General features: G+C 46.2%; 2 protein-coding genes across 2 annotated transcripts in view; both read left to right on the top strand.

Moving 5' to 3' along the window:
• Positions 1–20486, top strand: part of SOGA3 (SOGA family member 3) — a 45981-nt gene extending 25495 nt beyond the window's left edge. The window contains 3 exon segments of the mRNA XM_038526749.1: positions 10942–11013; positions 17116–18288; positions 20342–20486. Of these exon segments, the coding sequence (XP_038382677.1) occupies positions 10942–11013; positions 17116–18288; positions 20342–20452 (1356 nt within the window). The 3' untranslated portion in view covers positions 20453–20486.
• A 29-nt stretch (positions 20487–20515) lies between these two features.
• KIAA0408 (uncharacterized protein KIAA0408 homolog) overlaps positions 20516–25401 on the top strand; it is a 30463-nt gene continuing 25577 nt past the window's right edge. The window contains exon 1 of the mRNA XM_038525498.1: positions 20516–20648. The gene's annotated coding sequence lies outside the window, so the exon portion shown is untranslated. The remainder of the gene's footprint in view (positions 20649–25401) is intronic.

The following is a 25401-nucleotide window of genomic DNA, read 5'->3' as shown; positions in this document are numbered from 1 at the left end:
TGCAGTGTATTTTTTCTCCTTTAGCTCAGTCTAGAAAAAGGCCATAAGGCATTGCTGTCACTGCCCAGCCATAATTTTCTAAATGCATTTTAGTTGCTAAATGCAATGGTGCTTAGAACTCAATTCATTAATAAGAGCAAATTAGAGGGGAATATAAAGCTCTGCATTTGCTAATCACATTCATAGCTTAGTAAGTGTACATTTATTGTGGATCTAGGCTCTAAGGCATAAAATAATTTTTTAACAATTATTATTTCAAAAATCATTAACCCAGTTTTCAGATAAAAAAAAAAAAAAAAAAAAAAAAAAAAAACCTCAACTGAGAGTTTCCTATCCTAAATCTATTGCTTGCGTGAAACTTTCTGAGGCATTTGCATGGTTCCTATCTAGTGTGATATATGATACAAATAACAGAGAAGCACTTACTTGTTGTTTTTGCCTTTTTAAAACAAGGTGGTCTTACTTAGGGATCAGTTTATTCTCGATAGTTTGGAAGACCCACTAACAACCTATACCCTACTCCAAAAAAGGGTTTCTACAATGACGTGAGAGTTTCTTGTATGAGAACTCTCTTCCCAGTAACCTTGAGCCCCTTTGAGGGTCCCAGAATAGCTTAGAGAATACAGAAACCAATTCTTTCTAAGGATCCAGGAGTTTTTTTGATCATATGGCATAAAGCACACAATGGAAAGCAGGCAGTTATTGGTTCCATGCCGAACACAAGGCTTGAACTCAAGACCCTGAGATTAAGGGTTGGTTGAGTGCTCTACCAACTAAGCCAGCCAGGTGCTCCTTTTTGGGTCCTGACTTTTAATTTTTTTTAATTTTTTTTATTTATTTATGATATTATTATTATTTTATTTATTTATGATTTTATTTATTTATGATATTAATTTTTTTAATTTTTTTTTATTTATTTATGATAGTCATACAGAGAGAGAGAGAGAGGCAGAGACATAGGCAGAGGGATAAGCAGGCTCCATGCAGGGAGCCCGACATGGGATTCGATCCCGGGTCTCCAGGATCGCGCCCTGGGCCAAAGGCAGGCGCCAAACCGCTGCGCCACCCAGGGATCCCTGGGTCCTAACTTTTAAAAGGAATATTCTTCGCAAAGAATTTTTAAGACCCAACTATTGCAATTTCAACTCCAGCTTCCTCACAACTTCACTCCCTCTGGTTCTATAGCATAAAAACATCCCATTAAGGAGAGAAGCCTCCGTTTCTTTTTTCTTTCTCTCTTTTTTATTGTTTATTTATTTATTTGTTAGTTTTCTCTCTCTAATATCCCTTGGCCTTTAAGATCTCTTAGATATTTGGGGGTTAAGTTCAATATTTTACTCTTCAGTTTTCTAGCTTACCTGAATTTCACTCACATGGAAAGTGAGTTCCAATGTAAAAACACGTATGCACTCTTAGCAAGCAATATGCTAGGAAAAGAGCAGAAGAGTTCCCAACTAAATACTGGTACCAAACTGACTTTCATAAAGGAAAAATACTATGTAGCTCTAGAGCCACTTAGAGGCACGTGGCCTTGAGATAATCCCGAGTCTTAAAAAGGCAAATAGATTCAAATGTTTTCCCTTTCATTGGTGGCCTAGTGTGATACCATGCTCTACAAAGCTCACTCATTAATATTCCTTAGCAATAAAGAATGTATACAACTCTGTAGTCAGCCTGCTGTAGATATCTACCTCAGCACAAGGAGGGAAGGATGGAGGACACAAGAAAAGGAATATGTATTGGATTCTTCTATTTAAAAATAGAAAAATAAAAATTTGTGGTTTGAGGCTTTAACAGCAAAAGAAGTAACTTTTCCAGCTCTTAAAAGTGTTTATTTAGGGGGCACCTGGGTGGCTCAGTCGATAAAACATCTGCCTTTGGCTTAGGTCATGATCCCTGGATCCCTGGGATCAAGTCCCGTGTCGGGCTCCCTGCTCAGTGGGGAGTCTGCTTCTCTCTGCCTCTTGTGCTGTCCTTGCTATGTCTCTCTCTCTCAAATAAATGAGTAAAATCTTTAAAAAGTTAAAAAAAAAAAAAAAAAAACAAGTTTGGAAGCTTCATGACTTAAGATAGGAATGAGGCCTGGGCTTGTAGGACAGAAAAGGAGATGACCCTCTGGCAGAAGAGGGATCACTTACTCCTGCAGATGCAGGGCCCCGCCTCCCTGACATACACTTCGGATGCCGGACTACCTCTCCGCATCTGTGCCGTGGACCTCGGTGTCAATACCTAGAAGGGCGTTGCTATCTTTCCTAAAAATGAAAAGTTCACAGCTTTTTTATTAGAATCTTCTGGGAACAAATCCCAGATTTAAACTGTTGATCAGTCTCCTTTCCTGACTCTCCCAAGATTGTTTCTTGGAATAGATTAATTAATGGTGACTTTCTTTTCCCCTCGTCTCTCCATTCCGTTTTTTTCTAAATTCTGGTCTTCTTAACTAACAATCAGTAGAAATTTGAGAGATCTAATCCTTACATTACAGTTGAGGATTTTCTGGGGTACAGCTTCCTTTAAACTCTTTACCTTTCAGTTCTGTAAAATGATTTAAGTAGAAAGTCTTGTAAAATTAAAGTTGTTTTTCTTTTCTTTTTTTTTTTTAAGTTGTTTTTCTTCCTCTGCCTGGGAAAGTTATAGAAACAAAAGGACAAAATTTGGTAAACTCAAGGTGGAACTGACATATACATAAGAAACCGAGATCTAGGGAAGCACTGTAAATGTGTATTCATCACTTCTTCCTGAAAAGGAAGAACAAAAGTTAAGTTCAAATGTGCGAACTTCAAAAATGTGCTGAGCCAGACCCTGTAAGAAGCCTGACTGTTAGGATGAACTTTATTAGCTTTTAACTCCTATCACACCTTGCGGTGCTAATTGAACGCCTACTTTTATGAAAAGAAGCATCTGCAATCTGGAACCGAAAGGTGAGCCTTTATAATAATTTATTTAAAGCCCAGTTTGATTAAAAAATACTTTATGGAATCAAAATATTGACAAAAGCAGGAGAAAAATAAAAGCAAGGAAAGTCCATTGAGCTTTATTTTTTCGTATATTTGACAACTCCCTTCAACTCTTCTTTTTGATCTTTTACGCGAGTCTTTTGCTTTTGTGGAATTTGAATAGGGATTTGTTTTGTTTTGTTTGTTTTGTTTTTCATAGATTATCAACTGGGGCTTTTTCAATTCCAACGGTGAAAAATATTTGTAATGTATTAGCTTTTGCTCTGTAACAACCATCCCAAAACTTAGTGGTTTAAAACAACAGGCTGTTTGTTTATTCAATCCTGCAGTCCTCTATATGGATTATTTTGATCTCAGTTGGGTCCCTGGATTTATTGTTGCTCTGCTGACAGCTGACAGTCAAGGCTCCGTGTGTCTGGAAGTTTGCTGACTATTGCCTAGGATTACGGGCGTAAGGAGGCCATGTGACTTTCTGTCTAGCAGGCTACCCTCGGCTTGTCATGTGGGTTGCATGTGTCCAAGAGAGAGCGGGCAGAAAGTGCCAGATCCCTTGTGGGAAGCGCTGGAACTAGCCTGTCACCTCTCTTACCAAAATTTTACTCCCACCACATTTCATTGCTCAGAGCAAGCCAAAAGGCCAGCCCTGTTTGAAGAGGCCTCTTGATGGGGTGCATTGCAAATGGGCTGCCTATTGGGAGGGGGAAAATAAAACCGGTTTTGTAAACAGTCTTACTGTGGAAAGCCTTTATCACTGAAAAAAAAAAAGTCTCACATATAACAGACGGTGGTTGGAACCTGAAGGTCAGTTGTCTTTATGCCCATAATTTCCAGACTATTTTTTGTAGACCCTTGACTGATGACCTGGGTTTGCAGGCAGGAAGAAACGCCAAGGCTGTGGAGACTTTGAGAGCCAGGGTCAGGAGAGAAACTATGCGAAAGGAGCTGATGAGCAGAAGCCACAACACCAGATAGCCCATCAAAGAGTGCTGGCACCTGATATCCTTTACAAAATGATTTTGAGACCCAGAATTTTAATTTTTGACACTGGGGAAAATGAAATTGATCAAAAATCAAGAAAAAGATTAGAGCAGAGTGCGGATATAGCACATGTCCCATTTTAAACACTTTCCAGCTCATACCTTTTTTTTTTTTTGCTCTTTAGACTTTTTCTGTAGAAAACAATGAGACATTTTTATTTTTACAAGCTCTAAATGGACTGTTATGTGTTTGCTTGTTTTGACCTTCTGCCAACTGCTCCTGTAGGATGCTTCAAAACTGAATCCGTGTAAGGAGCAAGGTCAAAGTGTTCATTTCTTCATTCGGTTGATATTGTCTGAGCAACCTCCCTGTACCAGGTGTATTTCTGAGAGTAGGAAGTATAATGAAAAGTAGAGAGTTCCAGTGTGGGTAGAGCTCACATTCCAGAATGAGGAGTTAGACATGAATCAAATACACAGGTCAGAGGAGATACGGAGGAAAATAAAGCAGGGGTGAAGACCAGCAGTGAAGGGAGCAAGAGAGGAGGGAGGTATTTTATAGGGTGTTACTGTTACCTGATATGAAATGGTTGGGGAAGGCCTCTGATGACGGAGCCTGCGGGAGTTGCAGGGGTGGGTATGAGCGTGTAGGAGGGGAGAGTGTTGCAGGCAGAGGAAAGGCCCCTATTTGGAGCAGGCTTGGCCTGTTTGGGGAAGCACGAGGATTATTTGTGACCTGAGAACAAGGAAAGCTGGGGAGGAGCGTGGTGGCAGATGAGGCCCACGAGCTTGTTTGGGGGAGGGGGCAGGCTGAGCTCAGGGAGCTGAGCAGCGATTCTCAGAGCACATTGCACTCACCGTGGGAACTTTGAAAAAAAAAATGCCTGGGCCTCACCCCCAGAATCTATGTTAGTTGGTCTGGTTGAAGCCTGGTGAAGTCTTTGTAAAACATCACCAGGATAAATCCACTGTGTGACTGAGGTCTCCTCGCCTTCGTGAAGTGTGACTCTGATTCTGAGTGAGAGGAAACACTGCCGGGAGTTTCTGCACAGAATGGCACGACCCGATCACTGTAGCATCCCTCCTTCACCCACGTTCCCTTTGCCCCCTGCCAAGAGCATGTCTTAGTATAAAGCTTGAGATCCTGCTCCTCCTTTTTAAGGGACAGAGTGGAAAATGTGGTCATGAGCGAGATCTCTGGGTGCTCTTGCTGGCCCCTTCTCTGGTAGGTGTCAAGGATCTAAGAGGATGGAAGGAGAAAGACGTCTAGAGCCTCTCCTATCGCCCCTTCAAGGTGCGTTGAAGCCTGTCTTAGTCTCTTCGGGCTGCTGTAACAAAACACCTCCTGGGTGGCTTACAAACAACAGACACTTATTTCTCACAGTTGCGGAGCCTGGAAGCTGGAGATCAGACTTGCGCCCTCCTGGCCGGGTGAAGGCCTCTTCCAGGCTGCAGACTTGTATCCTGGCTGGGCAGAAGGGGCCCGGGAGCTCTCTGGGTTTCTTTCGGTGAGGGCACTAATCCCATCCACGAGGGCTCCTCCCTTATGACCTAAGCGCCTCCCAAAGGTCCCAACACAGTGGACAGTAGGAATTTGGGTGGGGGCGGGACATAAACATTCAGACCACAGCAGAGCCACAGTTGCTGCCCCTCTCAGCTTTCCTCCAGCCTTCCCTCGGAAATCCCCGTGCCTCTTTCCCAACATTGCCCTAAATTGATAGGATGTCTGTGAGAACCAATGAGTATGTGTGTCACTGATGTCGCTGATGAGCCCTCTGTTGAAAACAGACACATTGCTCACGTGTGGCATACGTAAACTAGGGCCCCGAGCCCATGCAGCAGTGGCATAACAGCTTAGGGAAGAATATGCTCAGAAATAACATAACCCTGAACTTCTCCTCCTTTGGAGGAACTTTGTAATGTAACCACTCCGAACAAGAACTCTGAAGCTGGATGACTTACATCCCGATTCCAACACTTAATAGCTGAATGATTTATCCTTTGTGTGCTTCACATCACGATGTCGAACTCCTACGACTATCGTAAGATCTAATGAGTACATACGAAGTGATTAGAAATGTGCACGACACACAGTTAGTGCTCAGTCCAACCTAGATATTAAGACAGCGAGGGTTTCCTTCTTGATTTCATCACCGTGTGCGTGGATCGCTTTAATTTTAGCAAAAACATACCATGTTCTAGACAGGCATTCCCCTTCCAATTGCTGATGACCTAAAGATGCTGCATATTAAAAAGTGAACCAAATTTCAGTTGGGGGGGGAAAAGGCATTTTTAGAACACAAACGATCCATTTTATATAATTGCTATGCAAGCATGTTTTTTGTTTGGGGGTTTTTTGTTTGTTTGTTTTTTTGTTTTTTTGTTTTGAAAAACCTTTAAATTCCTGGGCTTCCCATGGATAAAAAAGACTAGCAGCCTCTTTTGGACTAGTTGAAGCTGGGAATGAAAAAAATTAAGATGTGGACGTGTTTTCAACACACTTATCTAGAGAACCATCTGAAGTGCCTCCTCCGAGAGCAAAGATGAAAATATGAGATTTAGTTCTGGCATTTCCCAACCGCTGACCTGAAGAGATTTCTGGATTTAGTCAGTGCAGCGGGAGCAGAATGATGGGGGGGGGGGGGGCCTGGGGGGCTGGCAGTGAGGGAGATTTAAACTTGCAAGGAAAAGACTGGACTTAGATCAGTTCTCCAACTTCCTCTACCCAAATAAGTCTTAACCTTGTTTTATTGGAGTCAGACAATTGATAAAAACTTACTGGACTATGAAATGATGGTTAAATATTTATTGAAAATTTCAATATGATACTTGGAGGTACCTGTCCTAGAGGTGCCTTACAGGCGGTTTACCTGTTTATGCAAGGGGAAATCACTTTTCAGAGCTTTGGATCTGACACCTTCCTTGAGTGATATTAAAATAAAAGTGAAATAGAAAATGCCTCTTAGGAAAGGATGGCCTGGTTTCAGCCCTTCCCTGGTATTAATTGAGAGGGCTCATTTTGCCATCGCCCCACAAAGTCTGAGTCTCCCAGCTGCACAAGCTGACCTCGTGCTCTGCAAGTGTCTCCTTTGCCTCAGCCCTGCAGTGTCTCTACCTCCGTGACCGCTTGTCCAGAGTCAGCGAGTCTGTAAAGCTGGCACAGCTAGCTCCCCGAGTCCTTGCTGCTGCTGCTTTCATTTGCTTTTATTTCTGTTGAAATTCTGTACACCCTTCGAAGACCCGCCATCTCAGATGATTTCCTCGGGTTTCTCCAGGTCTGGAGTTGCCTCTCTGTCCTCTCCATCTTTTGTTTGTTCCTCATTCATTGGCAGTTCGTTGATTCTGTCTACTGTTGTAGCTAATCACCTGCGTCCCTCTCATCGTGAACAGTTAGCTCTTTGGTGGGGAGGAGAGTAAACTGTCTCCCAGTCGCATTTGTATGGCCGTATACGGTATTGCGTATAGGCTGGAACTCAACAAATGTCTATGGGATGAGTGGGAAATAAAGACTCCTACTAAAATACTCTCAGAAAAAAGAAATTTTAGGGATCCCTGGGTGGAGCAGCGGTTTGGCTCCTGCCTTTGGCCCAGGGCGCGATCCCGGAGACCCGGGATCGAATCCCATGTCGGGCTCCCGGTGCATGGAGCCTGCTTCTCCCTCTGCCTGTGTCTCTGCCTCGCTCTCTCTCCCTGTGTGTGTGTGTGTGACTAGTGACTATCATAAATAAAAAAAAAAAAAAAGAAAAAAAAATTTAAATAAAGTACTCTCAGAATTAGCGTATACTTGCCCTCATTTCCCTTGCATGGCATCCCCTTACTTGGTGGCCCTTTGGACTTCTACTTTGGTGTGTCTTTGTTTCTTCCGTGACCGTCTAGCTGCGGACACCTTTTGCTTGCAACAGCCTTAGTCAGTATCCTTCAAGATCCGAGTCGTGCCATCAGCATCATTTGCTCTCCTCAACGTTTTGTGACAGGCTTACTGAATTGAGGCCCAGTAAGAGGTTTTCTACATGGGATGCTTTGGTTTTCCTGTTCCTCTCTTCTCTCTCTTTGACTGGTTGACTCCTCCTCTACCAGATTCAGGATAAGATGTTACTTCTTTCTGGAGACTGTCCCCTAGCTCCCTGCACCTTCTCCAGCCCCAGACTGGCGTAAGCCTTTCTCCTTTATGATCTAATACAATAAAGATGAAAAAGACTTGGGTCAAAATGTGGTCCTGCTGCTCATTGAGCAGTGGCGTTAGACCGTCGCTTCTCAAATGTTATCATGCATCAGAATCACCCGGAGCACTTACGACATCAAACGGGGGTGTTTTAAGAATTAATTGAGGTAAAGTGTTTGACATGAATTATTGCTCAATCATTGCTGGTTCATATTGTTTTTACAGTGTCGTTGCTTTCATCGCACTGTTTTAAATTACAGGCTAGACCATTTGCCAAGTAATTTAGGAAACTCATGCCGAGCAGTGACTGTGCCAGTTTTAGTATCACCTGGATCACAGGTGCCTAACAAAGTCCATTACTAAGCACTAACTGAACGTATGACGTGATTAAAACACCCTCAAAAGTATTCAACAAAGTATTTAATAAAGTGAACCTGGGTGCTTCTCTGTAGGTCGGTTCTGCACAGACGGTTCAGCATCCCCCAGTTCAGCTTGCTACCTTCCCGGCTTTTCGGGCGACTGCTTTCGTGGAGCAGCTGCTAACCCACGTTTGGTTATGGTGAATCAGCCCTCACAGCTTTTGTTTCCAAGGTTCTACAAGCAAGCAGCACAGAGGACACCTCTCTGTAAAGAAGTAGAAATAAATAAAAATAAATAAATAAATAAATAATAAATAAATAAATAATAAAAATTAAAAAATTAAAAAAAATAAGTAGAAATAAATAAGCACGCGGGCCACTCGCTCGGCTCTGTAGTCTGGATTCCGGACTGAAGGAACGCAGTGGCAGCCCCGTATTCCGCTGCCTCCTGGGCCTGAACATATCCTGCATTTAACATGGGATATGGTTACACATTAACATGGGAAAACTGTAATTTGGAGCTCTCTGCAAATTCATGAAGCCTCCGCTTTGGGGAAGCCTCTCCTGCTTTTCCATTCATTTTCCTCATTTCTATGCCCCCATCCTCCTCTTTGCCCTCAGAACCTCATATTTTACAAATATGTTCATTATGAATAGGTTTCATTAGTTCAGCAAATACTTTTTCCAATCCCTGCCCCGGGACCAGCACTATTCTGAGGGTGGCGATGCCGCACTGAGACAAAGCACCTGCTTCATGGAACCTAAAGCATGGCACTTAGCAAAGTGTACACTAATCGTTTGCTTCTCTCTGTCTCCCACGGTGATTGTGAGCTTCCGGATGGTGAGCGCACTATTTCATTGATCTTTGGATATTCAGTTCCCTATCAGGCGTGTGGTAGGTATCCACACGTCTGGATTAGTGCTTATACAGAGGGATCTTCCTTATTAGGTTGGTGCTGAGAAATGGCACAAAGTACCAGAGGTCATGTATGGCTGGTCCCTGAAAGGATCTGGTGCTAGATATTGGGTTTTTTTTTAACCTACAAATGTTGTTTGTCTGAATTCCAATTAGGGACAAACGATACATAACAATCCAAATTTTTTTTGTCCTTTTTTTTTTATTGGTGTTCAATTTGCCAACATATAGCATAACCCCCAGTGCTCATCCCGCCAAGTGCCCCCCTCAGTGCCCGTCATTCAGTCACCCCAACCCCCTGCCCACCTCCCCTTCCACTACCCCTTGTTCGTTTCCCAGAATTAAGAGTCTCTCATGTCCTGTCTCCCTCACTGATATTTTCACTCATTTTCTCTCCTTTCCCCTTTATTCCCTTTCACTATTTTTTACATTCACCAAATGAATGAGACCATATAATGTTTGTCCTTCTCCGATTGACTTATTTCACTCAGCATCATACCCTCCAGGTCCCTCCACGTCGAAGCACATGGTGGGTATTTGTCGTTTCTGATGGCTGAGGAATATTCCACTGTCTACATAGACCACAGCTTCTCTACCCATCATCTGTCCATGGACACCGAGGCTCCTTCCACAGTGTGGCTACTGTGGACATTGCTGCTATGAACATCGGGGTGCAGGTGTCCCTGGTGTTTCACTGCATCTGTATCTTTGGGGTAAATCCCTAGCAGTGCAATTGCTGGGTCGTAGGGCAGATCTATTTTTAACTTTTTGAGGAACTTCCACACAGTTTTCCAGAGTGGCTGCCCCAGTTCACATTCCCACCAACAGTGCAAGAGGGTTCACCTTCCTCCACATCCTCTCCAACATGTGTTGTTTCCTGTCTTGTTAATTTTCCCCATTCTCACTGGGGTGACGTGGGATCTCATTGTGGTTTTGACAATCCATATTTCTAGCTTCTCTAGAAAAAGCCCGCGTTCTTGTGTTGCACTAACCAGCTGCAGCCAGTTCCCAACCAGCTTGCTCCTCAGGTGGAGCGTGTCCACTCCAGCTCACTGTGACAATTCCCTACTGTGTTACGTGTGTCTGTGTGCACACGGCATTGTATTTGCGTGCACAGATGTGTGGTGAGGAAAGAGCCAAATTCTTCAAATTGTATGCAGATCCACTGACCGTTTGTCTTCACAGGCTGATGAAAACCTGTCTTCAACTGGAAATACCTTATTCCTTTTTTTGTTCTTTGGTGATGTACAACGCTAACAAGGATTTGCTTTTGTTTGAAATATGAACTATATTGGGTCATCAGTCTTCAATTTTACCCAGTTTTCTGCCGTTTCACAGTGGGTTTCCTATCTTCTTCAGATTATTTAGATAATTGCCAGTTCCTCAGCCCAAAGTAACAACACATTAAAATCTATCCGGTTTGGAATTTTTTTTTCCTCCTTTAGGATCATTGAACCTAACATGATTTATTTGGTTTGGTTTTGTCATAGGACATTAGAGATGCTTTTAAAAACATAAAATTGCGTTCAAATGATAGTGTACCGGACTAAATATGTTCGTGCTCTGTTTTCAGCTATCCTTAAAAAGAAGAGGAAGCAAAGATTTGCCAAAATCTGAAAAAAAGACTCAACAGACTCCCACAGAGGTATGTGGAAATAAAATTTCATCTAGCACATCAATTGAGCACCTTTTCTAATTGTATATAATTACAAGCTGCATCTGTAAATGGACGTCGTAGCCAGATACACTCATGTAAAAAAAAAAAAAAAAAGTTTGATTATGCACATCCTGTAGCCGTGGATGCAGGCAGTATGAAGTATTCAGGGTTTTTGCTTATAAAGCTAAGACCAAGCTCCCAATTCTTGCTTCCACACTGTAAGCACACCCGGAGTATCATCAGTACCTTGTGTGCTGCTGTGTTTGAGAACTGCACGCACAGTGCTCATCCTCTTCACTCCTAATGAATGCGGCCAATAGAAGGGCTGTTCCTATAGCATCAGGAGTAGAGAAAGGAATGTCGTAGGAAGGGATGGCGAGGTGAGAGAGAGGCTTGTGATGAGAAGGCCCTAGAATGAAGGAATTCTCCATGCCAGTGACTGGGGGAGCAAAAGAAAGGAAACAGAGAATAAAAATAAAACTTTAAAAGATGTTTTAAAGGATGCCTGTCAGGCTCAGTCAATGGAGCGTGTGACTCTTGATCTCGGGGTTGTGGGTTTGAACCCCACCTTGAGTGCAGAGATTTTTTAAAAATAAAACCTAAAAAAAAAAAAAAGATGTATTCAACACGGACTTGTTAAGAACTTTAGAAACCCAGCCACCGTGAAGACTAGCTCTGCTTTCAGGATGAGCAGAGGGTGACGATGGGTGTAATGAAGGAGATTTTAAAACAGAAGAGAAGATATTTGGGGGCAGAAGTGACATGATGGCTCCCCAAAGACACTTGGGTAGTCATTGACTTTTGCATGTGTCCGCTGGAGTCTCATAGTATAGCATAACCTCTTCTAGTCTTACAAGTTGTTTTCTCATGAGCTAATAATTCTAACTACGGCAATACTGAAATATCCAAAACTTGGAAAGTTGATCTCAATGTTTTTAAAAACACAACTTATTAAATGCCTTTCGAAGAGATTTATTTATTCATTTTCAAGAGAGAGCATACAAGTGGAGGGAGTGGCAGAGGGAGGGAGCCTCAAGCAGACTCCCCACCGAGCTCAGAGCCCACTGCGGGCCTCGATCCCACAACCCGTGAGACCATGACCTGAGCTGAAACCAATAGTCAGATGCTTCATCCAGCTGAGCCCCCAAGTGCCCCAGAGAACACGACATATTAAAGTTTATCTTCCCTTTTCCTCTCTCTTTCTGCTCTGTTCTTGGTTAACGTTCCCCTGGTCCTGGCACAAGGCCCTCGAGACGCGCCAGCAGTTCAGAAATCCCAGAGTCTCATCGCGAGGCCATGAGTCCATTTTGTACCTTCCTTGCTGTTCTCTCAGTGAGATCAAAGATGCTCCGTCACTACGGCTTTCTCACTCTGCCTTTGCCAGAACTTTAGCCACCCGGCTGTGCATATTTTGCTGTGGCTCATTTCACTAGTTGCCATCAGTTCTCTCCTGCACCTCATCGAGGGACAAGGGGCTATAGGCTCAATGCCCAAGTCAGCTTTAATCAGCAGTTTATTTCTTTTAAAACTCACGTTTGGCCTATTCTTACGCTTGCCGTGTTCAAGTTTATTTTTTTCAACAATAGTCTCTTATCCAGGGATCTTTAACTGTTTATTTCTAGCTCCATGACCCTCCGACTCCATGGGCACGCGGGCACCTTTCTGCAAAAGACACCCACAGCCTCCGTCAATGTCTTAGTGGGACCGAGGACCTCACAAGAGACCTTGCAGCCCACCAGTTTTTATTTCATGGCCCAAACACCTGGGAAACTTATAAGCGTGCTGTTGTTGTCTATGAAGTTCCTGCTAGTGTTTCCAGTTCATTTGTCCAAAGAGATTATCACCTGTAGTTTTCCAAAAACCCACCCCAGCAGATTGACTGGGACCATCTGGGATGGGAGAGCTCCATGATAAAGTAGTCCACAGGTGATTCTGTTGCTCGGTCAAGGTTGAGGGTCATCGATTCTTAGATTACTCTTTCCATGTTCTCCTCCCACACTCAGCCAGGCCAGATTGTAGTCACGGCTCATTTTATTCAGCTTTGACTTGTCGGGGTCTAGCATGTGATACTGCACCATGTCCAATACGCACTTTTGGATCCTCCCATGTCCCCTTTATCTAGGTTGAGCCAAATGAAATTGCCTACACCCTGTGAGTTTGACCTGTGTGAACAGCAATTCCATACGGTTCACCCTACTATTATCTGTACGGATCCATACTTCATTTTTATTTGCTTCAGCTTCGTCAGTAATAGTGTTTCCGCGTTCCTTCAGCAGCACCGTGACTTTATTTACCAAGCAGCGATATCGCACAGCAATGAAGAACAGTCACGGGCCCGCCGTGTGGCCTTAGATGACTCACTTATTCTGTCTCTGCCTTTGTTTCCTCATCTGTAAAACGGGATCATAGGAGAGAGCTGTTGTATGAATTAAATGTGTTTAAAGCACATGATTCATTGAGAGTGCAATTTAGCTTCTGGTAGTGGCTAAGTCCAAGCCGGGCTCAGCTCACTTCTTTTGGCCCCTCATCATTTTATCCTTCTGCACATGCCATTCATATCTTCTTAAGAGTGAGTCTTCAACATCCACGAAAATAAGACACGACTTGCTTCACATCCCAAAGCATGGTAGTGTTTCTTGCCTGGCATTCTCTGTAAAAAGTAGGAGCAAGCACGTACTGCGCAGTTATTGTCAACCAGCCATTTTCCAGGCCACCTTGGACCTAACGTCATCAGCATTTATGTACAGTATTTCCACGCTCACTTGCAAACGCAGCTGTAATACTTTGGTTACGGGGTTACAGGCTGAGCATGCGGGATGCATCAGCATACGGGGTTCTTAAGCTCTTGGCATTCTAGAACCTATCACACTTTGTGTATCGAAGAGATTTCTTTTTAAACAAATACAAAATAATTACTGTGGGGCCCATCATTCTCCCTCCCTCATAGGGACTTCCTTCCAAATAGTGTAGGTCCAGATCTTAAAATGACGTTTATGTTTCTATTCCTTTGAGGCAGGAGAGCGCACATGTACACAAATCAGGGAGCCTTCTCTTTCATACTCGCTTACCATACCTGGTGAAGTGTGATTCTGCTCCAGTCCATGAGTTAGATCACATCCAGAGCTATTTGAGTTAGATCGAAACTGCAGCATTTCACTCCCATTTTTTTTTTTAATTTGCAAATAAAGATCTCCTCGTGCAGGCAAGGAGTTGTCCCATGCATGTAGCCCAACCTAACTTCCCAGTCTCCTCCACTCTTACTTCCTAGCAAAGCCTGGCCTAGGGAAATATTGGATGTGCTTATTTCTGATCACCTTTGTAGGCAAACATGGTCTCTAATTCCTGCACGATATTTGACTCTTCTGCCCCCCTGCCAAACCTTTCACCATGGCTTATGTGTCTCTCTTCATTTTCTTCTTCTCTTCGCTTGCTCAAAACCCCTGCCACAGCTTCAGCCATCCCCTCTACACACCTCACTCTTACATCCGCGCCTTTGGACCCAAACTCTCTGCAGGGCCCTAGATGTAATCTCGGGCCTGAGATTCCACTTGCCTGTTGATGGATGTTTCCACTAGATATCCCTCCACTGACACGCCTCAAAGATAGCATTTTAAGACACTTGGTTCAACCCACCTTCTTCACACCTCCTCCTCTCTGTTCATCCCCTACTCCTGTTATTAGCAGCGCCCTCCATCAAGACACATAAGGTGGAAACATTAGGGTTATCTGTGATTCTTCTGCTGATATGATATTAAACATTGCTATGTGTCCTGGGCTTCATACCCACTGAATTAGTGTGAGGGCCCAACACAGAGTCTCTTGTAGAGCGGCGTGTCCCCTTGTGAAGTGGATTTTCATGTCAAATCTTCCTGGGACATACATTCTCATCCTTCTCTCTCACTGTGCTCTCGAGAGTCTCTCAACTCTTCTCTCCGTGCCTCTATCCTTTCTCCTAAACCCCTTCTAGAGGAAAGTATACAAGCCAATACATCCATTGTCTTGTATTTTATCCCATTGTCCTACTTTCCTTCTCTTGTGCTGCTTTTCCAGAGGCAACATGTACAGTGGAAAGAATAAGAGTTTTGAACCCAGTCTGGATAAAGATGTGCTCTGTCCCTTACTAACCTGCAGCTCTACCAAGTTCATGTCAGGGTGTGATGACATAAAGAATGTGACGGTCAGGCTCCGTGCGCTCCACGGCTCTCAGCCCTTCCATCCTAATTCTCATTAGCAGATGGGAGGACAGGAGACCTGGGCGCTGCTCTCCATCTCTTCCATCCCAAAGGCTTTGGGCCATCTCTAATGAGCATCTCTAGCAGAAGCGTATTATTCTCACCTGCCTCACCAGTGGGTGCTGCTGCTTTACCACAACTCATCTCAAACACAATGGACTCATCGCTGGGCAAGGAAGGCATTTTTATTTCCATTTTAAAAATGATCCAGGGCACCCGAGTGGTTCAGCAGGTTCAGTGTTTGCCTTTGGCTCAGGGTCATGATCTCAGGGTGCTGAGATCCAGCCCCACATAGGGCTCCCTGCTCAGTGGAGAGTCTGCTTCTCCCTCTCCCTCTGCCCTTTCCGCCACTGCTCTCTCTCTCTCTCTCTCTTTCTCAAATAAAGAAAATCTTTTTAAAAAACATTTAGAAATCAGGAAAACAAAATTCACAGAAGTTACACAATCGACCCTACATACATACTTAGAATTTGGGGAAATTGTCCTCAGGAAATGTGTCCTTGGGCATAATAAGGTACTTTGGTATTAGCTCTCAGCAGGTTGATTTCCAATTTTTGGAAAACTTCTAATCACTCCTCAGCTTAGTCAGTGATTAGGGTTTGTGGTTGTCCAAAGAATTGTAAGAAGAGCTCCTATAGGATCTACTCCGTCTTCCATTTAGGCAGAAGCAACTTTATTCATTTCAGACTGATGGGAATATATCTTATTTTTAAAATGATCTGGGTGAAAATGCTTGCCGGTTTCTCCTTGGATGGGGCCATTCCAGGGTTAAGTTTTCCTTGCTTTAAGTAAGGCCTTCAAGTAAGCAATCCTGCCCTGAATAAAGACGGAGAAGAGAGGACTTTCTTTGCTCTTGCAGAGCCATCATGGGCCTTAGAGTCAGACAGGAATGCATTCAGATTGTACCTTTGTCTTTTGCCTCTTACTAGTTATGGGACATCTTTATTAATATCTATTATTAAGTCTACTCTAAACAGTAAAGTAGGTCCTGTGTATAAAGAAGTTTACAGAATTTGGCTGAAAGTCGGTGCTCCATCAATGGTAGTGAGCACGCAGCACATGCGTCCTCCAGGGAATAGGTTTCACATTACGATCAGAGGCATTCAAATCACGCAAGAAACGAAACCTGAAAAATGCACATTGTTGAAGTGACAGCCCCACAGTTGTGCTCAGTTACAACCTATGATAATCTCTGGACGGTGATGACCATAGTGTTTCTCTCAGGATGTTTCTTTCTCCTTGTGTTGCTGGGATGTGACCTTGTCCTAATGTTTTATCTGCCAAATAACTTAAGCACTTTGTAGAAAATAAACAGCACCTGAGGATCCCTGGATGGCTCAGTGGTTTAGTGCCTGTCTTCAGCCCGGGGTGTGATCCTGGAGTCCCAGGATCGAGTCCCACGTCGGGCTCCCTGCATGGAGCCTGCTTCTCCCTCTGCCTGGGTCTCTGCTTCTCTATCTCTCATGAATAAAAATCTGTAGAAAGAAAGAAAGAAAATAAACAGCACCTACTTCTGTGTGTCTCATTAAAGCTTGATCACAAGAAAAAGCAGGCAACCCTGGTGGCTCAGTGGTTTAGCTCCTGCCTGCAGCCCAAGGCCTGATCCTGGAGTCCCGGGATCGAGTCCCACATCGGGCTCCCTGCATGCAGCCTGCTTCTCCCTCTGCCTGTGTCTCTGCCTGCCTCTCTCTGTGTGTGTCTCTCATGAGTAGATAAAATGTTTTTTTTAAAAGAAAAAAAAAACACACACAAGAAAAAGTCATCACTTTTGCAGGCGTACTTTTTCTGTTTTCTGGATCTCCATAGAAATGATCTCCTGTTGTCTCCCCCCCTCCCCCCGCCCCGTTTCCCACATGAGGAGGACAACGAAGACCTCAAGTGCCAGCTGCAGTTCGTGAAGGAAGAGGCCGCTCTGATGAGAAAGAAAATGGCCAAGATCGACAAGGAGAAGGACAGGTTCGAACACGAGCTCCAGAAGTACAGGTCGTTCTACGGGGACCTGGACAGCCCCCTGCCCAAGGGCGAGGCGGGGGGCCCTCCGAGCACCAGGGAGGCCGAGCTCAAGCTGCGCCTGCGGCTGGTGGAGGAGGAGGCCAACATCCTGGGCCGCAAGATCGTGGAGCTGGAGGTGGAGAACCGAGGCCTCAAGGCCGAGCTGGACGACCTGCGCGGCGACGACTTCGGCGGCTCGGCCAACCCGCTGATGCGCGAGCAGAGCGAGTCCCTGTCGGAGCTGCGGCAGCACCTGCAGCTGGTGGAGGACGAGACGGAGCTGCTGCGGCGCAACGTGGCCGACCTGGAGGAGCAGAACCAGCGCATCACCGCCGAGCTCGCCAAGTACAAGTACAAGTCGGGCGGCCACGACAGCGCGCGCCACCACGACAGCGCCAAGAGCGAGGCGCTGCAGGAGGAGCTCAAGGCCGCGCGGCTGCAGATCAACGAGCTCAGCGGCAAGGTCATGCAGCTGCAGTACGAGAACCGCGTGCTCATGTCCAACATGCAGCGCTACGACCTGGCCTCGCACCTGGGCATCCGCGGCAGCCCGCGCGACAGCGACGCCGAGAGCGACGCGGGCAAGAAGGAGAGCGACGACGACTCGCGGCCGCCGCACCGCAAGCGCGAGGGGCCCATCGGCGGCGAGAGCGACTCGGAGGAGGTGCGCAACATGCGCTGCCTGACGCCCACGCGCTCCCTCTACGCCGCGCCCGCCTGGCCCAAGGGCTTCTCCGACCGCCAGCACCTCAAGGACATCCGCTCCGAGGCCGAGCGCCTGGGCAAGACCATCGACCGGCTCATCGCCGACACGAGCACCATCATCACCGAGGCGCGCATCTACGTGGCCAACGGGGACCTGTTCGGGCTGATGGACGAGGAGGACGACGGCAGCCGCATCCGCGAGCACGAGCTGCTCTACCGCATCAACGCGCAGATGAAAGCCTTCCGCAAGGAGCTGCAGACCTTCATCGACCGCCTCGAGGTGCCCAAGGCGGCGGACGAGCGCGGCGCCGAGGAGCCCATATCCGTGAGTCAGGTACAGCTCGGCCTGCTGCGCGCCCGGCGGCGGGGCGGGGCGGGGCGGGGCCGCGGGGCCCGGGGGCGGGGCTTACCGCCCGGGCCACGCCCCCTCCGCAGTGCACCGCCCCGAGGCCACGCCCCTCCCCGCCCCCTCCGCCGCGCGCGCCTGCCTGCGCGTCCCCCACCCCGCTCGGCCCCGCCCCCGGCCTGAGGCCCCGCCCCCGACTCTGAGGCCCCTCCCCCCCCGCCCCCTCTGCTGCGCACGTCCCCAATCCGGCCCCGAGGCCCCGCCCCGCCCCCTCCGCCGCGCGCACCTGCCTGCGCGCCCCCGTCCCGGCCCCGAGGCCCCGCCCCCGGCCCCGAGACCCCGCCCCCGGCCCCGAGGCCCCGCCCCTCCCTGGCCCCTCTGCTGCGCGCGCCTGCCTGCGCGTCCCCCCGCTGGGCCCCGAGGCCCCGCGGCCCCGCCCCTCCCCGCCCCCTCCGCTGCACGCGTCCCCTCTCCGGCCCCGAGGCCCCGCCCCTCCCCCTCCGCCGCGCGCACCTGCCTGCGCGTCCCCCGAGGCCCCGCCCCGCCGCACACCTGCCCCCCACCCCCCACCCCCGTGCAATCCCAAGATCGGCGCGGCCCAGCCGGCTGCTTACACGACACGTCCACACTCACGTCCACACTCGCACCGGAGTAGAGGAGTTTTAAGAACCGTGCATACGTGTCGGCCCGGCGGGCGTTCCTCTGCGCGTGCTCCTAGGCCGCGCACGGGCCTCCCTAGCTGCCCATCTGCAGGTGTTGAGCCAGGCTTGTAGTTGAGCTCAAAATAGCGTGCTTTGGGTTTGGGAGTTGTTTTGTTTTGTTTTGTTTTGTTTTGTTTTGTTTTGTTTTGTTTTGTTTTGTTTTGTTTTTAAACGACCAAATCTCCAAGATTATTGTCTAACCACTGACACAGGTCCACACCCAGCGGTAAAGAGGGATGAGACAGGGTGTGGAGCCCTCCCGGAAAGGCACGGAGGGAAGCCAGCCCTTGACCGCTAGGGGAAGTAGCAGGATAATTATCTCTAGATTTTAAAAGTCAATCAATCAATCAATCAATCAATCAGTCAGTCACTGCCAGCCCTCTAGGGGAGAATCTCAGGACGGGGGAAGGAGTGTCAGACTTTAAGTTGAAGCGACCCTGACTCCGAGAAATAGCCATGACGAAGGGAAGCCAGCCCTTGACCGCAAGTGGAAGTAGTAACAGGATCATTATTTCTAGATTTAAATCAATCAATCAATCAGTCACTGCCAGGATGGGGGAAGGACTGTCAGACTTTAAGTTGAAGCGACCCTGACTCAGAGAAATAGCCATGACTATCCCCCCACGGGGAAAACCAGCGTTTTTCCTTCATCCTAATTGGTCGAGGCACAGCTGATGAGTTGGACTGAGCTGCTCTAGCCAGGTATGGGGGCCAAGCAGCCATGCGTTTTGTCAGAATTAACCACCTAAGACAGGCTTTGTCGAACGTTAACAGGCGGCGCTACCTCTCTGGCAAGCCTCCTGTCCCGTGTCCGTTGGAGAACACACGGAAGTACACCAGCATGCATGGCTTTTAAGACACGTGACAGATTTAAATTTAAAAATCAGTCTACACGCAGAAGCATGACATGAATTAACTGCCTGTTAGTCACAACCAGAAAACTCGCAGCCCCGTCGCTTAGTTTAAACCTTGCATGTTGCCCTGCTTCGCTATGGGGGGAGAAAAAGTTTTATGATGAAACTTGTTGAATCTTGAAACGTTAAAGCTTATTTTCTTCTCTAATTATGTCGAGTAGTTGGTTTTTAGCTTCCTTGCAGCAGATTTTTGAATACTTTGAGCATGTGGGTTTCCAGTTATACCATGGGGACCGGGAGGGGGGCCGGGATCAGAGTGAGAGAAAGCACTGTGCGTAATAATAGGTTTCAGATTTTGTAAATATGGGCTTAGGGGAGGGTTCTTCTTCATCTTAAATTGAATGAATGCTTAGATATATATAAATGAAGTGTTAAAAAATTATTATTAATTAACTCTTCTCTTTGTCTTTGCATTTACCTTCCCAGATGTTCCAGCCTATCATTTTACTTATTCTCATTCTTGTATTATTTTCATCACTTTCTTACACAACAATATTTAAACTTGTCTTCCTTTTTACACTGTTTTTTGTACTGTAAGTCTCTCATCATTTACCATTCATTGTAGTATTTTCAGTTTGTTTATTTTGTTCACCCTTCAAGACAAGAAGTAAAAGAAGTATAATTTCTGTAGTAACCAATGCTATAAAAACACTGAAGACTGCTTATTTCTTTAAAAAGACACATCTTACCACTACCAAATTCAATAAGAAGCCCACGCATTACAATATTTCAGGTAAGGAAGTAACTGTGATTTTTTTATATCAATCATTTTAACTTTTGCTTCTGTCTTTTACATCTTCATCTGTACTCTTCTTGCTAAATAATTATAACTGTAAAAGTTGATTAAATATTTCAGTTATTTCTCGATAGTTGAAAAGCTGACGTTCACAAGTTGGTCACATTTCAAAATATGCACAGATAGATTTATAAAGTATCTTTGCTAGGCTGCATTGGACTAACAAGACAGTTTTGATATCTGGTTAAATATCAGCAAAAATTATGGGGAATAAATGAAATGTGACCATCACGGAAAGTCAGCAATTTGTTGTGATGCTGATGGCATCTTGTCTAAAAAGATGTGTTTGGATGCATGAGATAGATTAAGCCGTAGTTCATGGAGAAAATGATTCTATCCCCCCTGCTGCATTTGACCAGCTCTAAGCGAAACGACTATTTCTGCATTTTCCTATTATACTCGAACATTGGTTGCTGATCAGATTGGTTGCCTGGACTTCTGTCCTCTAAAGTCAGTTATCACACAGAACTGCTTCCAGAGCAGGGAGTAGAGTAGGGAAAAAATAGTCATTCTCTGGAATTTCATTACATTGGGATTCAAAGCCAGTCGCAGAGCTCCAGTGGGAGGTGCTCTCCAAATAGAAACTGACTTTGGTGAACCTGAGCGTCTCCCTTTCTCCTCATCCCTAAAGTGACCCAGATAAGCTCCATGTACCCAAAATGTCCTGTCTGTCCATCTTGTTGACAATTTACCCAATGGAAAGCGGGAATGCATCACTGCCACCAGGATTCAGAAATACCAGTACTGAATACCAGTACTCAGAAATGCTCGCAGTTTGGCTGGTGGATATGAAAATCTGTGGTAAAGTGAGGTATCTTGCACCTCAGCATCAAGAATGATATGTGGAAAACCTTCGCTCTATCACAAAAGTTGGTTCTGGTAACACTCTCGTGAATCTTCATCCCCCAGGATCTCCATTTCCCTTTGAGTATTAATTTCTAAAAAAAGAAAATAAGCGCCTCACAAGTAGTTGAGAATTTAGTTTGAAATAACTGCTCTTAGTCTCCATGTTGTTATTTGCATTTTTCTTTTGGGTTTTTCTGTAGTTTTGTTCCAGAGGGAGGAGAGAGCAGGAGTGGGGAGCTAACCAACAGTTGAAATCTGTCACTGTCCTTCTGGCTCTTCATCTTAGAGAGTCAACAGGCTAGATAGAACTTTATGATAAAAAGAAATGAAATAATGTAAATGTTGTATTTAATTAGTGATTACCCTGTTTACTTTAAAGAAAAAAAAACACGCATGTCAGGGAGAGCAACCACTTTATTTTTTTTTTTTTTTTTTTTTTTTTTTTTGAGCAACCACTTTAAAATTCAAAGTCCATCTCTTTGATCCTTGATCGATCCCCAGACTGCCACCGCAGAGGGACCGTTTTGGTAACAACTGAAAGAAAATGCTCGATGGCCGAAATTTATCTGAAGTGTTTTTTGCCTTTGAAGCCACATACACTCACCTGAGCAATGCTTCTCAGCTCCTTACGGACTATTTGGTGGTTTATGAGGTGTTGTAGGTGGCCACGATGACCGGAAAGCTCTGATGGCAGGAAGAGAACTAAAGAGTGAAAAATCTCAAATCCTTGTCCCACCCAAATTACTAATATCGTCCCTCTGAGGAAGCATGGTGTGCAGTGCCCTTGTTCACTTCAGAAGTATCGTGGATACTCACTACTCTGTGTGGCATTAAGAAACAGGTTTCAGAATTTTAACTTTTTTTTATCATGGGAAGAATTAAGAACTAAATATCCAGCTCATGAGTTTTCAATCCCAGCTGCACATCAGAACTCCTGGGATGGTTCAAGAATTGAGCCCTATCTTAGCAATTGACACTGAATTCTTGAATCCAGGCATTTGTCTTTTCTTGAACTCCCAAGAACCATTTCTTAGGAGTGTGTAGAATACGCATGTGCAGCCTTCCAGGAAGGTTGCAGTCTCAGCCACTCAGAGCATGTCCACATCCTCTCTAGAGCATTTCCAATCTTTGGTATTTGGCCTTTGCCTCTAATGCCAAAGCAGTTCTAATTCCACAGGAGTGCAGTGTTAGAAAACTGTCCTTTCACTAACGTAGGTTCTAGAAACCAGCAAAAGCAGAGAAGCCAAGGGGGAATGATGCATGACAGAAAGGAGGACCAAGATGAATAGTGCGTATGTGCGGGGTCGTGGAGATGACTCTCAGAGTGGACATGTAGGCACGTGCATACACTCAATTAGAGCCTCAAGAAGACCCACCCCCCCCACACACACACCCTGACAACCTGACAAATTTGTATACAGTTATCTACGCTACAAAGCTTCCCACGTGGTGCGCCACAGATCCTCCAGGAATGATGGAGGAATATCCTCCACCTGGCTCTGCTGTCCCAATCGAGATGAGAGAGCATGTACGAGAAACGTGAGACTGTGACAGAAATACACACAGGGACCCGTTGTGTGTCTAACAATCACCGTAAAGTGGTGGCAAAATGAAATTCCGTTTTTACTCTCCTAGCACTTTCCATTGGTTGACTGACCCGGACGGACACGTAAATAGGTAACTCTAACAGGCGCTCTTACTGCAGCGTAAGAACAAACAGAAAGGCTCATGGTTGTGATTTCTTCTTATTGGACACCTGACAGCATATTGGATTTCCCTAAGCAAACAGTAAAATCCCAAGACATTCTTGGGATGGACTATACAATGAATGAATGGATGAATGAATGAATGAGTAACATACATACCTACATAGAGGCAGGCTGCTGCGTATCCGTATCCCTCGACAACAGCTTATGGCCTGAATAAGGGAGGAGAGGCTGACCACGGGAGGTCTGGGCTCACCAAACACCAGCCTCATCCTTAGATCTCTTGTGAGGGGTTAAAGCTATGCTGGCGGCCGGGACCTTAATCGTATCGAAGAACTTCTAAGGCGTAGGCTTTATGGAACAATTCATGAGACCCTTGAACGTCCCCCAGGTTCTCCGTACACGGAACCCTGGTGAGAAACTAAGGAGGGGAAACAGGACCGACTTAGCCACGGCTCACAGATTCTGGGGGAATTGGGGTAACTCTGGCAGCTTCTCTGAATCTCCTGAAGCAACTTACCAGGTAGTTGGATCCCAAGGGGACTCTCATGCCCTCCCTACCGCATGGCCTGGTGTCTGCTCTGTGCCTCTACCACCCTGTCGGGTGCAGTGAGAGGTGCGCCCCGAATCAGGGAAGTCAGGCCCGCCTCTGTGTGCGGGGGCCAGTGTTCGGGAGGTGGACGGAGCAAACCTGTCCCTTGCTGCCTTCTCCCTGGGACTTCAGGCTGCTCCATGGGCACCTGGCTCTGCGGTACATCCCTCCCTTACGTCACAGGCTATGGATGTGGGAGCAGAAGTCAACAGAGATGGTGCCCAGGACCTCAGAGGGAGGCTCCTCTGTGTCTCCTTCCCCTGCCCTCTGACCCCACTACTTGCTCTGTGTTGTACCAAGCTAGTTCTAAAAGGGGAACACCCAGGCTGCTTTGTGCACCGAGAGCACAAAGCCCCCCAGTCACTAAGACAGGTGTTTTCCCCTATTTGTACCTTTGACGCTGTGCTATTTAAACACGACACTGGAGATGAATTCAAACAAGCAAGCCTTATTGTAGAAAAGCCCCTTGCGTGCACATTCCTGGGCATAGGAAGGAGTGTCTTTGGTAATTTGGCCTGGATTTAAGGGGGGGAAATTAGCTGGTTATTTTTAAGCATAACTGACTCAAGCTCCCAAAACAAAGGAAAATTGAGTGCTGAGCCTGGAATGTGTATTGGCCTGCGTTCTGCAGCCCTCACTCAGTCTGGGTGGCAGAGGGGGGCACGGTTATTGAATCAGCTGCCAGTGAGGTTTGGAATGTCGGTTTGGTAGCTAAGCCCCAGCTCCAGATATTCCTGCTCTGTTTGCAGTTATATTCCTGCAGGACTCCTGTCCCCTTTCGTCGGGTTGGCAGGGAGGGGGTCATGCTTTGGGTCAGATGGTCCAACCGAATGCAAGGATTGAAGAAAAAGTGGGGGTGGGTGATATCAGAAAGTGAAAAAAGGTTTTCCATAGTTTCTGCTGAGGGTGTCTGAGTGGAGTTGCTCATGCATCTATGGTCACAGGCAAGACTCGTAAGTGACCGTCATTGACGGCTGGCAAATAGCACCTGTTCATTTCTGAGGTGGTCCAACATACGGTGCCATGAAAGTCAGCAAGTCTGTTCTTTAAAGCCATGTCTACAGTACCAGCCTTCGGGGCGCCGGGGTGGCCCAGTTGGTTAAGCGGCTGCCAGGGGTCCTGGGACCGAGCCTGGCGTCAGCTCTCCGCTCAGCATGGAGTCTGCTTCTCCCTCTTCCTCTGCCCCTCCCCCCCCACTTTGCTTGCTCTCTCACTCTCTCTCAAATAGATAAATAAAATCTTAAAAAAAAAAAAAAAAAACTTGGAAAGCCCTGGTGGCACAGTGGTTTGGTACTGCCTACAGCCTGGGGTGTAATCCTGGAGACCCAGGATCGAGTCCCATGTCGGGCTCCCTGCATGGAGCCTGCTTCTCCCTCTGCCTGTGTCTCTGCCTCTCTCTCTCTCTCTCTCTCTCTCTCTCTCTCTCAAATAAATAAAACATTAAAAAAAAAAAACTTTAAAAAATTTTTAAAGTACCTGCCTTCACCTATGTGTTTGCAAATGAAGAGGGCGTGAGGGGCAGAGAGGAGCTCATCAGTTTGCGCGC

The sequence above is a fragment of the Canis lupus genome, chromosome 1 (genome assembly GCF_011100685.1).
Source record: "Canis lupus familiaris isolate Mischka breed German Shepherd chromosome 1, alternate assembly UU_Cfam_GSD_1.0, whole genome shotgun sequence".
Taxonomy (NCBI): domain Eukaryota; kingdom Metazoa; phylum Chordata; class Mammalia; order Carnivora; family Canidae; genus Canis; species Canis lupus.
This window is presented reverse-complemented; position numbering and strand designations above follow the sequence as displayed.